We start from the raw sequence: 14,572 nt of genomic DNA, 5'->3' as shown, positions 1-14,572 counted from the left end.
TACATTTGTAAAACAGATTTGAAAATGCTTGAGGGAAGATAAGTAAACTAGCAAAAACCATCCCTTTCTTAATTGATTTCTTAAGGAAAATTTTCCATTTACATCTGGTTTGGTCTGAGGATTGCTGGTTTGATGGGAAGTGATTTGATGCCTTTGCCTTTACATATATTGCTGATGATGATTTTCTACAAAAGACTGAGAGGTAAGATGTGTTTTATAGTCTTGTAGATAATAATAATAATAATAATAATAATAATAATAATAATGAAACTGTAGTTGATTAGCAATGCTATACTGCTATTTAAAACACCAGTAAAATATAACAAGATAAATAGTCTGTTCAATTTACAGCCTTTCACCACAGTGTACTCCAGCTGGAAATATTTCACCATCACACTGGTATGCAAGGGGGCGGGGGGAGAGTTTAGCAAGCTCTGCAATCTTTCGGCTTAGTTCCGGAAATTTTACAGTGCCCAGATTCCACTGGAAAGTATTTGGTCACTCATATGTTGCCTTGGACAGAAACTTGTCTCCTGGAATAGAAATCACACTAAAACTGCCAGCATCCTTGCGCAGACAGGCTCTGAGAATATATATTAGGCAAGACCTCTGCCAAATCACTTGCATCTCAGGCCAACAGTACCTTTCAAATAGACTTTGAATGCCAGCCGCCAAGCAAGAATTCATTATACCATGAATAGTTAAATATTATTTTAGCTTCCACATCTGCAGTTTTAAGGTTATACAGTAGCAATTCATTTACACTCTGCATTATACCTGTCCACAGGTTTAGGCACAGTGGCCAATCACAATATTCACACTTCTCACTGGTAGCTTAACAACCTTCTTTTCTTTACTTAAAATAGATGGCTACACTGAATGCAAGAATTTCCAAAATATTTTTTACTAATTTTTTACTAATCCACAGAGAAACCGCTACAGCTATTTTAATGGGTCCACATCATAGGAAAAACATTATAATAAATGTTTAAAATAACCCAATGCATCTGGTGGTGCTTCAATGTCTAATAAGTAGCTAATAAATTAACTTTTTTAAAAAATAAAAAACTAGCTTATCCAGATTTTGCATATATCTGCATGCAAATGCAAAAAAAGTCTGAGATTCCCTGTATTATGAACTTTCATAAATACAACTAAAAATTAAAAGAAATGCTACATTGATTTCTAATTCTATTGGACTGTTACAGTCATGGAGAATGAAGATATGAGGGAAAGAAAATGCAAAGCATTTTTTTATTAAATTTCTGTTGGTGTCTAACTGGCAATCTTTCTAGTATATCATACCTCTTAGTCTGCAGCACTATTAGACAATTAATCATTGACTCTTACTTACTAAGGGTTGATGCACCCAATACCTTTTCCATTCAACTTTGATTAACTATGAAGATACCAGGAGGATAATCTAGCCCAATCTAGCAGGAATCATTTCCCCAAACACAGGCTTGAACCCACAGCTCTGAGATTAGGAGTGTCACGCTCTACCAATTGAGCTAGACGATTTTGCCACTTATCCCCATATCTAACTACCATAATCCCCCTATCTATAGTCTTGATGGCTATATATTACCTCCAGTATCAAAATGAGTACAGTGGTACCTTGGGTTACAGACGCTTCAGGTTACATACGCTTCAGGTTACAGACTCCGCTAACCCAGAAATAGTACCTTGGGTTAAGAACTTTGCTTCAGGATGAGAACAGAAATCATGCTCCGGCGGCACAGCAGCAGCAGGAGGCCCCATTAGCTAAAGTGGTGCTTCAGGTTAAGAACAGTTTCAGGTTAAGAACGGACCTCTGGAACGAATTAAGTACTTAACCCGAGATACCACTGTATGCCTCTGAAGGAGAGTTATGTCCTCCTTGGGAGCATCCCAGAAAAGGGCAACCAAAACGATTAAGGCGATGGAGAAACTATGAGGAAAGATTACAAAACTTGGGGCTTTTTGGTTCAGATAAAAGGTGAGTATGATAGAAGTTTATGACAGAAGGCATGGAGAAAATGGATAGAGCAGGCATCCCCAAACTCGGCCCTCCAAATGTTTTGGGACTACAGTTCCCATCCTCCTTGACCACCGGTCCTGTTAGCTAGGAATGATGGGAGTTGTAGTCCCAAAACATCTGGAGGGCCGAGTTTGGGGATGCCTGGGGTAGAGAAAAGGGGTTTCTTTCCTCTCTCTCTCTCATAACTTTAGAATTCATGGACATCCAATTAAGCTGAATGTTGTAGGATTCAGACAAAAGAAAGCACTTATTCGTTAAACTATGGAATTCATCCCCACAAGAGGCAGCGATGGCTTCAAAATATTAGACAAATTCATGGAAGATAAGACTATCTGTGGCTACTGACCATGATGGCTATTATTCTACCTCCACTGTCGAAGGCAGTACACTTCTTAATACCAGTTGATGAAACTGCAGAGTGTGCTGTTGTGCTCAGAGCTGGCTGGCAGCTCCTTCCCACTAGCATTTGGCTGGCCCTTTTGAGAACAGAATGCTGGACCTTTGGTATGATTCAGTAGAAAAGGGACATGGGTGGCGCTGTGGGTTAAACCACAGAGCCCAGGACTTGCCGATCAGAAGGTCGCCAGTTCGAATTCCCGTGACGGGGTGAGCTCCCATTGCTCAGTTCCTGCTCCTGCCAACCTAGCAGTTTGAAAGCACATCAAAGTGCAAGTAGATAAATAGGTACCGCTCCGGCGGGAAGGTAAACAGCGTTTCCGTGTGCTGCTCTGGTTTGCCAGAAGCAGCTTAGTCATTTTGGCCATATGACCCAGAAGCTCCCTCGGCCAATAAAGCAAGATGAGTGCCGCAACCCCAGAGTCGGTCACGACTGGACTTAATGGTCAGGGGTCCATTTACCTTTTATGATTCAGTAGGCTTTTCTTGGTACCGCTCTGGCGGGAAGGTAAACGGCGTTTCCGTGCACTGCTCTGGTTTCACCAGAAGCGGCTTAGTCATGCTGACCACATGACCCGGAAGCTGCACGCCGGCTCCCTCGGCCAATAAAGCGAGATGAGCGCCGCAACCCCAGAGTCGGCCACGACTGGACCTAATGATCAGGGGTCCCTTTACCTTTACTTTTAGGCTTTTCTTATATTTAAGTTTCAAAGCAACTCCTTCTTGGAGCCTTAGGCTTTAGCTTTAGCAAGCAGTGAGAATTTATGGTTTTTTTAGAGAACTAAGTTGCAAAGAAAATAGGCATTTTTAAAGGGATTGGTTAGTAAGATAAACTTAGTTTCCTTTATTATGATTTACCTTGTTGTCCATTTCTACTCTTATGTTATTTCCATGCCTGACTTAACAGTGATGAAAAATGTCTTTGGATAATAATTTTAGTTTTTCAGGAGGTTTTTTCCCCCCCAACTGACAATTTTGTGTTCTTCATTACTAAGGTGGGATGTTTTCGCTGGGGAGAAACAGAATTAAAGTAATCAGATTTCCCTATTTTAAAATACAAGCTCTATTTTTCCTATCCAATACATCTGTACACCCTCCCACATACTACAGAGCAAAAATACTTAAAGTCTGGATTGTTTTAATAGTGTGAGTTGAATACCACACATAAGATGAAATCGTAAGGGAGATGTCATACCTGAGAAATTACAGTATGTGAAAAGTTATATGTGCAAAATGATATAATTACACTTGATGGCAGTAATAGCACACACTGGAGGCTATTAATAGCTCTTCAAAGCCTCACAAATGATGAATCTTTTAGTGGAGAAGTAATAAGATGAACAGGCATAAGTTATCTATTTCATGGGGTCTGCATAAATAAAGAAGGCATGCCACAATTTATACTTTGGGATCAATTTAAAGGAGGGATGCAATAAATTTTTCTGTTTAGGTAAAATGGTCTGGAGGTCTCAAAACTATTAGAATACTAAATTAAAACAACTTAGTAGTGCTAGTAAAATAATCATTTTTAAATAAATAAACAAGTTTAAGGAACCAAAATTAAAAGAAAAACAGCTTAGAACCAATATTCCAGGAAAGCATTCTAAAAGCAGAGAAGAGGAAAAAAGTAGGTATCATGAAACTAAAGCGAAAATTATTATTCAGGTTCCCACTGCTTCAGCAATTATATTTTACATTTTAATATTACAAACCTCATATCATAATGAGCACATGAGATCTGATTAAGGTTTGCTTCACTACCCTCTATGATCCAGAACTACCCTCTATGGTCCAGCTCACATTTGATGGGGTAAAGCCATCACAAGGCAAGTGTGAATATTCTCAACCAAGCATCCCTATGTGGTGATAGGTGGTACTTTCTACATCATGATAACAGACAAGGGGACTGAAATGATAGATTCTACCTGTCATCACATGGAGTAGCACCCATAATAATCACCATATGAAGCTGATGAGGTAAAATAACCTGTTACTCTACCATATCAGACAATCTAGAATTGGACCTACAGAACATCTTTTTTCAGGGCATAAGTGTAAGTAAGAATGATAGGATGCTAATAGGAATATGTGATGGAACATTCAGCCCAGCCCCACTGATACACATAGTTGGGGGCAAACAGAAAGTTGGAACAGTATATTCACTGAGACACCAAAGGAAATACCTTTAGGATCACAAATTCTCTTGTGATCTCTGTCATGTATTTTTGACCCCCTGCATTATTGTCACTAGAGCAGGCATGGCCAATGCAGTTGAGAAGCATTGTCCTTTCTGTAGTGACCCCCACAACAAAAACCATCCCTCCTAGCCTTCTTGAATGAGCACCATACTTTTCTAGTTGTTGTTCAGATAGACATTCGATGAAACTTAACTAGCTTGCTTCAGTGATTTTTATTTTTATTTTACTTTATTTTTAAAAAATGGTTTTCAGCTGGTAAGTAGGATAGACGTTAAAACAATTATACAGACTTTTAGTTCCATTCTATTTAAGATAGAAGGTGACCACCAGGGCAAATATATAAGCTCTTGCTTAATAAATGCAGTTGTGGTCTGACAATTAGATCATACTTGCAGAATTTTTACTACTAGTTACAAAAGTTACATGAAGCATGGGTGTCAATTTTTCAGGACATGAAAGCACCACTTGAGCCAAGTCAAGATTGCATATTTTAAATAGATTTAAAAATGTATTCCAAAATACATATATAATTATAATTTCCTTTTTATTTTAGTAAATGCAAGCACAATAGAAGACAAAGGTAAATATAATCAAGATGATCAACAGTAACAGTTTCCATGAATTGCTATTTCATAGAATCATAGAATCATAGAATCATAGAGTTGGAAGAGACCACAAGGGCCATCGAGTCCAACCCCCTGCCAAGCAGGAACCACCATGAGACCACTCCTGACATATGGTTGTCAAGCCTCTGCTTAAAGACCTCCAAAGAAGGAGACTCCACCACACTCCTTGGCAGCAAATTCCACTGTCGAACAGCTCTTACTGTCAGGAAGTTCTTCCTAATGTTTAGGTGGAATCTTCTTTCTTGTAGTTTGGATCCATTGTTCCGTGTCCGCTTCTCTGGAGCAGCAGAAAACAACCTTTCTCCCTCCTCTATGTGACATCCTTTTATATATCTGAACATGGCTATCACCCCTTAACCTCCTCTTCTCCAGGCTAAACATGCCCAGCTCCCTTAGCCGTTCCTCATAAGGCATCGTTTCCAGGCCTTTGACCATTTTGGTTGCCCTCCTCTGGACACGTTCCAGTTTGGCAGTGTCCTTCTTGAACTGTGGTGCCCAGAACTGGACACAGTACTCCAGGTGAGGTCTGACCAGAGCAGAATACAGTGGCACTATTACTTCCCTTGATCTAGATGCTATACTCCTATTGATGCAGCCCAGAATTGCATTGGCTTTTTTAGCTGCCGCGTCACACTTTTGGCTCATGTCAAGTTTGTGATCAACCAATACTCCTAGATCCTTTTCACATGTACTGCTCTCAAGCCAGGTGTCACCCATCTTGTATTTGTGCCTCTCATTCCCCCCCCCCCCAAGTGCAATACTTTACATTTCTCCCTGTTAAAATTCATCTTGTTTGTTTTGGCCCAGTTCTCTGTGGGCAAAATTCAATATTGCACAAGTGGACTTCCACCCAAGCAACAGAACTTCACCTTTCTGGTCCTTCCCCCTGCAGCCCCCAACACATCCTGAAAAATCTGCTCCAGCAGGTTCCCTACTCTCCAGAGCAGATTTTGAGGGCATGAAGGGTTCTGCAGGAGGAGTGCATGGACAGCGTTGGATACAACCCTGTAAATTTAACATGTTTAAAATATATACATTTAATACATAGATCCTTGGATGGGAAAGGGTTACTTTCGGATTACTGTATTATATTTATCTAAGAAAGACTGTACTTTACACTTGTACACAAATGTGTATCACCGCTTATTATTGCCTCAACTTGTCAAATAGGAATGACATAAATACTGCCAGATGTTTCTTTTGCAGCAAGAACTGCAGAAAACACCATTTCCAGTTTCTTGCAGCCACAACACAGTCTCACAACCACAAGTTTCCAACAAACATTTTGTTTACTTTCCTGTGATGGAAGTAATGAAGTCTCATCTTCAACAATATGCTTGACAGTTTCGAACTTCACTTTTTTCTAGTGTCCCTCAACTAGTTATAAATATATACTGATTATAATTAAGCCCTGTAAAAATTCTTCTCTTGATTTTACCACCTGAAACTGCAGCTGTTGGCTGACACTATCAAAGCCTCACAATTCCAAACTCACGTGCAAATCTCATCAAGGGCAGACATTTCTAATTGATTCCAGAAGTCTCTCTTTTGCTCAGATCAGGGGGCAGGAGAAGAATAATGAGCAGCTTCCAAACAGTGGGCGCTGAGCTTCAGGCATGGAGATTTTAAAAGCTCTAACTTGGCTGCCCTGCCAGAAATGCAGAGCAATTTTACGGTCAATTGGCCAGAGCATCTGGAACCATACATCATCATCTTTAGTTGATGGTGGTGAAGCCAGCTCACACACCAGCTAAGGCTAAAGTCAGTAATGACTCTGTCACACCTAAGTGGAAACTAACTTAATCTACTGAATGTAAGGTTCAACTATGATTTCTTTTCTCCAAGGGGCATTATTACCCCCAGGGCTCTTGTCTTGTCAAGAAAGTCCATCTTACTAGTCCACAATGGCTGGATTTTCTCTTTAGCAAAGATAACAGAGAGAATTAATATTACAAGCTCAACTTGAATTTATTTAGATCTAGGTGTGCTGACAAGGCTTTTTATCATGAAGCTTCATGGGAGCTTCCTTCCATCACTTCCTTCCTCCAACATCTTATACAGCATGGGGGTAGGCCTGGCTACGGAGTGCCTTGTGGTTCTTACATTTGACAGGAAAACACAGCTGTACATCCGAACCAATACCCAGGGTATGACAGTCCTTCCTACTACAAAGATGAGCAAGGCTATAGAAAGGTATATATACAGATGAGACTAATATTTGAAGATAAAAATCAATGGAACCATTGCTGTCCAAGCTACACAATCACCTTTGCTTTCTTGCAAATGATGTCTGGTCAAATGGATTTTTGAAGCGTTATTATACAAAGCAGCAAAATCAATCAGCAGGTTGAGAAAGATCAACATGTACCATGAGCAATTATGACTCTGTCATATTGTGTTCAGATCTTGTAAGTAGTGTTATCTGTACACCATTTGAGTGCTTACTGCTAAAGCCAAAGTAAAATACAACTGTTGTATTCTGACAAGGCCTTTCTCTCCATCCTGCCACCTTTAGACACATTTGGTGAGGACACAAGAGAGGGCCTTCTTAGTGTTTGCTCCCAAATTGTGGAACTCTCTTTCATGGGAGGCCAGCCTGGGTCTCTCTCTGCTCTCCCTTTGTCACCAGGCAAAGGCTCTCCGCCCCCTCACACTCAACAGGCATTTGGCTACTAACTGGCTGTTGTGGAAGTGTGTTGTGGAAGAGGGTGGGTCTGGTGCTTTTGTGTGCCTGTGTGTGCGTGCTATTAAATGGTTTAAAGTGTTTTCAATGATGTTTTTAATAGGATTACTTTTTAAAAAAACCTTTGTATGTATTGTGTTTTTAGTTGTAGCTGCTTTAAATAATGCCATGAGCTGCCTTGGGCCCTGTACTGGAAGAAAGGTGTGATATAAAATAAAATAAATAAGATCATATCTGGGTCATGGTGCTCACTACACTCTGTTATGCTTGCAAGCACTTTTTAAATATTGCAAACCTCTGAGGTCCAGAAACATATATAGTTTATTCTTAAAATAAATATATGTACTATATGATAAATTAAGTTGCCTTACCTCATATGTCATTGACAGAAGCGCAATGTAAGTTTTCAAGTAACCAAGTTTGTGCAGGGCAAGGAAAGTAGAACAGCGGATAAATTCCAAGAAGGGAGCCTCAGGTCTAAAAATAAATAACTGAAATTAGTAAGGTCTAATTTTAGTTCACCAGCTCAGGGTTTGATTGGCATGTATCCTTGCAGTAAAGAAGAATCACAATTACCCCTCTAAAACATCAGTTGCGGGCCCAGTCACAGTGCCACCCTCCGCCACAGTCAGTGTCATAATATATGATTAATAACTCAGGCAAACAACAATCTGGATTAAAAACGGCCACAACTTTATTGATTACAAATGTAGGTGGAATTTTAGCTCAAGCATTGGGTGCATATGCATTCTAGCCTCCTGCTAGAGGTTGTGCCAGGATTATGGCATCTCCAAGAAACTGATCTACTGAGCTGGCTGTCTTAAGGCCACTGCTGGAAGTCTTATGGACTGTCTGCCCCACGCTTGACTTCAGGACAAGAACATCCACCAAGACCCCTTTAGCAGGATACCCTGAAAACACCACTGGATCAACACTGGATGATGCACCACTTCACCCCACACTTGAAGACTAGGATTCCACCCTATGCCTTTAACCACCAAAAGTTGTGACGTTTTGCTAGAGGGAAGGCAAAACTTCTAGACTGGCCAATACAGGAAAATTCTTTCCTGGCTCTGAATATGGCAACCATTTCGAACCACAGCAAGGTCAGGAGATACACGGGAAGCAAAACAAGGTTAAACTGTGAACAAAGAGAATAGAGTGTTGTTAATGCTGGCTGGGATTGGTTGGGAGTCCAGGAACAGTTGGAGAGCCACACATTGGCTAGGCTGCACTAATGCACATTTTGTAAAGGAATTCTAAACCACCATTGTCACATTTTTGTATTGTAAGAAACAATTTTGGCAATCAAGGGCTTGGACCCACTGTTTCTATAAGTGGATTTCCACCCATGGAGCACTCCTCCTGGAGAAAAGGGCTAGGGAGATTATCTTCACTGCCTTCTCTTTCAACCTGAAAAGCTGCTCCAAAGGGTTGGGGACCCTAGAGTTCCCATAAGGAGAACAGGAAAAACTGGCAAAAATTGCCTCCCTTCCAGCGGGATCCTCTTTCTTTTCACTGAAGTGACACTCTGAATCCAACCCAAGAGGCTGCATTTGCAATATAAAACATACAGAAATGAAATGCTCAATTACTTACCTTTGCTCTATAAGGAATCCAATGGAGGTTAGTGTCAGGATAATGTAGCCAACTCTCATGAGAATAGTTACCTGTGATAACGTCTGTTAAACCAACAAGCAGACAAATTACTCATTTAGGTTAACTCTCTGGAGGAATATTGAATTCTAAACTTACCAGTGAGGCAGTCTGAACTTTCACTCTCAATTATATTACTTTGTTACTGTCTGCTTTCAGAGTAGTTTGATACTTTGAACCTTGCAACTAAAAATCGACTACAGATTCTCCATTCCCTCTTAATGTCATTATGTTTCAAGGCTGAAGGTTACAAAAATTGGATATTTTCTCCCAAATCGTTCTTCACACAATGTTAGCCTTGAAAATAACTCCTTCGCCGTTATTATTGTTTCCTCTCCTGAAATTATTTGAACCCTCAACGACCTGAACCAAAGAAGTAGACCTGTTTTCTAAATAAATACCATATCACATATCTGCTCCCGCCCCCTGCAAACTGTTAATAGCATTACATCTTTGTATTTTCCAATCTTGGCTCCCAAGAGAGCAGTGGCAACTGAAAACACTATCCTATTAAAAGGGAAAAAGAAAAGAAAAACAGAAAAGAAAAGAAAAATGAAGCCAGTTTGATAATTTATCACAGTTTCAGCATGAGCTCACATTTATGCGTTTGCTTCTTAACAATTCAATATATTGACCTAGAATCAGTAGAGCATAAATATCTAATTTCAATGGAACATTTGTTGAGATAGATTCCATTCAATATAGATATAAAGATTCAGGACTTGAATTCTCAACAGAGATTAAGCAAATAGGGTAAGGTGACAGGGTTACTACTGGCTTAGGGCCCTGATGTATATGCAGTGGCACATTTTTCTCCCTCCCCAGTTTCTGCATCTCCCCATTTCTTACTCCCATTTTTTTTTTGCCACAAGTCTTTTTTGCCATGTTTCCATTTTTCCTATACATCCTGCAGCACTCTCTCTGCATGCTTGTGCTTCAGTTTACTTTTTCCTCATTCAGACTCAATCTCTGCTTCATTTCTGCTCCTCGCTTCCCATCAGCAGTTGGTGTTGTAGGGCAGAGCTGCAAATCCACTCTCATGACACCAGTGTTGCTGCTGTTCAGCTGGAGACTGCTGCTGTGTGGATGAACAAGAGGGGATGTCAGACTGGCTCAACCCAGTCCTAGTAAACTGCAGCAACTCCAGTGCCAGAAGAGCGGCTCTGCCTCATCACACTGACTGTTCTTCTTGCTGACTTTAGTAGCAACACTACCCAAGGCTTTTATTTTCCCAGCAATTCACACAGTGATATCGTGTAATATGCTGCCTTTGATTTTTGTGCCACATCCAGTGCCATTCCACTAGAGGGCCCCCAAATCCTCGGTAAAAATCAGGAATGTTCACCTGTGGAAATGCCACTTGTGCTAGAGTACATAAGGAAACATGCCATAGAAAATAGGCTCTGCCAATTTCTCAATTTCTAATTCTGCCACATGTAAAATGAAGGGAAAAGATATATGAAAACAATAGCAGTTGCTTTTGATATTATTTTTAAGGAGGAAAAGCACAGGATAACCAATCAATTGACCAAGGGTGATTCCACCCGAAACTTAAATACATTTACCTTAAAAAAAATCAAAGAAGAAGCATAAACTGCAGTGGTAGAGTCCTATAATGTTAGTCTTCATAGTAGACTCTGAGATTTCTAATTCAGACTGCAGGGCTCAATAGTAGATGAAAATGCATGAAACTGTACTAGGAGCTTTCTGAGCTCAATAAAAAGTTTTCTGAAAGAATACCACAGCCTTCACAGTGATCCCTTCCCCTCAAAGGCATTTCAGGGAAGGATGCTGTTGGACAGGATTCTCAAATTTAATAGCAGTGAGAACTCCTTTTGTCCATGTTTGGAGAACACATCAGACCACAAGATCCAGGCTATTTCTGAGTGGGTTTTGTTTTACTGAAGAGTCAAAAGGCACCCCCAGGGATTTTTAACCAAAAGTTTTAACTCCTTTTAAACTAAGAAAACAGATTCACTGCCTTTAAAAAAACCAAAACACAATCTAACCAGTTTACAAGCCAACGCACATTTCTTCCCAGGACAAACTATCAAACCGCAGATTTACTGCTTCACTTCAAGATAGAGAGATGAAAAAAAATGAGGAAATATAATGTAACAGTACTTCACATTATTGCTGTTGTTGTTTTCTCGAAAAGCATTTTGGCCAGTAGGCAAACCTCCCCAATAACTCATGATTTTGTATAAAAAAATAAAAAAGAGAAATGTGTTCAAGTTAAATTTCAAGGTATAGCTTTTTCCCATGAAGCAAAAAAAGATAATTTTAAGCTCAATTTTGGGAGGTGCTGCAGTGTTGTTTTTAATGCATTGCTATGCTTTTTCATAATTTCTTGTATTGATTTTTGTGTTTTTTATTGATGTAAGGAACTATGTGGTCCTTTGGAAGAGCAGGTTACAACCTGAAAAAATATATTTACTAGAGAAGCTATCTACTTGTTTAAAACATAGAATGAAAGAGTACTGTGATCAGCGCCGCCCCCGCCCCCCCCCCCGGCAATTCTTGTCTTGCCTCTTTCTCCCCAATGGCTTATTTCAGCTAGGAGTGCTGAATACAGCTAAAGAATGTGCTAGAACTGGCTCTGGACCTTAGTGGACTCTGGTTGCAGCCAGCCAATTTCAAAGCCAAGATAATCACCTCCCTATCTAAAACTGAAATCCTGTGGCTAGTAAATTATGCAAACTCCCATTTAATGAAAGTAGAGTTACTCTGACCTGCAACCTAAGCAATAATGTTCTGGATTAAAGTAAAAACAGATCTGAAAAAGTCCTGGGAAAAGAGAGGTACAGCAGCCCTGTGCAGTGGCTTGGTGACACATGGAAGGAGAAATAGAGATCATTCTCACTGTCCCCACTCCCAGGCTCCATGTGTTTATCTGAACAGCACCCATACATATATAACCAGCATACACATAGGCTTTGCTCAGACATCTCGATAAGCACATGGAGATCAGGTTGGTGACAGCAGGGGCAATACCAATTCCTTTTCTCTGTGCATTAACTGATGTTTAGAAAGATCTCTCGCTCTCTCTCTTTTATTAAGATATAATCATTGCAACTGATTTAAAGATACTGTATTATCTCTCACTGGTGACCCATAAATCATGTTGTTTCCAAACACAGGATGAGTAAATCCCATTGATAAATTGTTATTACTGTAAATAGCATTTAGAGTTTTTAATATACATTGAAATACTTTGCAAATATGAAATCTCTCTTTCTCTCAGTAACAACACTGGAATGATACACTTTGTTGGCTTAAATAAATAATAATAAATGTTTCAGCTGCTAACCCTAACAGGGTGATTTGTGAGGATGTGTCATCCTTATTTATCCCATTACGATGCAAGAGGATACTGACACTGGGAAATAGTGAATTCTGTGACCTATGGAAGATCTGAACCAGGGAAATTTGGCTCACAGCTCATACTCTTAAGTCAATATACTAATTGAAATCTTAAATATAAAGATGTGTGATTTGAATAGCTCATACTGTACAGACAATTTTTCAACTACGATTTGTTTGCACATATATTCAGTCATGGGAGTCATTTGTAGATATTACCAAGATCCTGCAAATTAAAGATATGTGAACATCTGACATCTTTCACACTGTGCCCTGAAGACCGAATAGGACAAGTGCTGTTGGGAGGGAAAGAGTTCAAGAAACAAGAAGCATGATATGGAGAAGGGGTGACAGTTAGATGCAGCAAGTCAGGAGGAGCAGGAATAACCTGCATGTTTCTAGTTAATATCAAAGCAAAATACATGGTAGATGTATATAAATTTTAAACATATTGTGTTATATAAATATGCATTTATTATGTATAGTTTTCTATTTACAATCTAATCGTACAGGAGACGCACACTAGAGTTGTTCCTGTATTTATGTTCCACATTTATATTTGAAATGTACAAACCACAAAGTGGAACTTGGCAGTTATTGTGTTAATTTTCTAGGTGCTGCGCCAATAAAATAAAATAAAGAAAATAAACAACTTAGATCACTAATCTAAGCGTTTGCAAGTTGCAGTGGGAAAGGAATGTGACTGTTACACTTTAATGGCAGTGTAAGAATCCTCTCTCTCCAAACAAAATACACATGAAGCATGAACATATAAAATAAACGAGAATTTATATACTGCAGTATTTGTATTTAACCAGGGGAAAGGGATGATCTCTGGAACCACAGCAGGATCCCCAATTATAAATTAGGCACAGCTTTTGAAGTGTGGTTATTGACAGAAACTGAACAAAAAATGGGATTTTTGTTGTGTCGAAAAGAGAGAAAGCTTTCAAATTTACATACTAATTCAAATAAACTTTAAACGATTCTGTGATTTTAAAGCAAAAGTACTTCTCTCATAATGATATCCCAGAGCACCAGCAGTTCCCTTTTCATGAGTGGAAGTTATGTTTACATCATTGCTTGGCAAAAACATTTCTTTTTCACCAGGTCTTTGGCTCTTAATTATCTGTGGCCTCAAGTGAGCGGGATGTTTTTAATCCTAACTTTAAAAAATGGGGTTGTCTTTTCATGTGCATTTCAAGGTTTGCCTTTGACTACTCATATAGTGCATATCACTTTGAATTACCATAGTAAAAAAAGAAGGAAATCAATAAATTTTATAAATCAGGAAAGTAATAATAATGTTCTAAACTCTTGCAGCTTCCTTAACGTACTTGATTGGATCCAGACAGGCATGCGGGTATTTCCTCTGAAGGAAGCTTCTGTGGATCCAGGCTACTGTATTTAGATATGCAGGAAGTTGCTTGATACTAGTCGACTTTATCCAGTATTGCTGATACTACCTGGCAGCTGCTTTCAGGATTCTAGGCAGTGCTTTCTCAATGGCCTACCTGGAAATGCCACAGATTGACCCTGGAACATTTCGGTTGCACAGCATGTGCTTTGCCACTGACCTATAGCCCACACACATTTAAATTTGGTAGAGTATTCGTACAAAAATTAAATC

The 14,572-nt window shown here is 39.4% G+C and overlaps 1 protein-coding gene across 2 annotated transcripts in view; it reads right to left on the bottom strand.

Annotated features, from left to right (window-relative positions):
* The window catches only part of AGMO (alkylglycerol monooxygenase), a 121,080-nt gene that overhangs the window by 42,640 nt on the left and 63,868 nt on the right, over positions 1 to 14,572 (bottom strand). For both annotated transcript variants that reach the window (XM_083405413.1, XM_083405412.1), the window contains exons 11-12: positions 9,523 to 9,605; positions 8,295 to 8,400 (exon numbers count right to left, since the gene is read on the bottom strand). In XM_083405413.1, coding sequence (XP_083261539.1) covers positions 8,295 to 8,400; positions 9,523 to 9,605 — 189 coding nt within the window. The remainder of the gene's footprint in view (positions 1 to 8,294; positions 8,401 to 9,522; positions 9,606 to 14,572) is intronic.

The sequence above is a fragment of the Podarcis tiliguerta genome, assembly GCF_965153285.1.
Source record: "Podarcis tiliguerta genome assembly, chromosome: 12".
Lineage (NCBI taxonomy): Eukaryota > Metazoa > Chordata > Lepidosauria > Squamata > Lacertidae > Podarcis > Podarcis tiliguerta.
The sequence above is the reverse complement of the archived record's forward strand: the minus strand, read 5'-3'. Positions and strand labels throughout refer to the sequence as shown.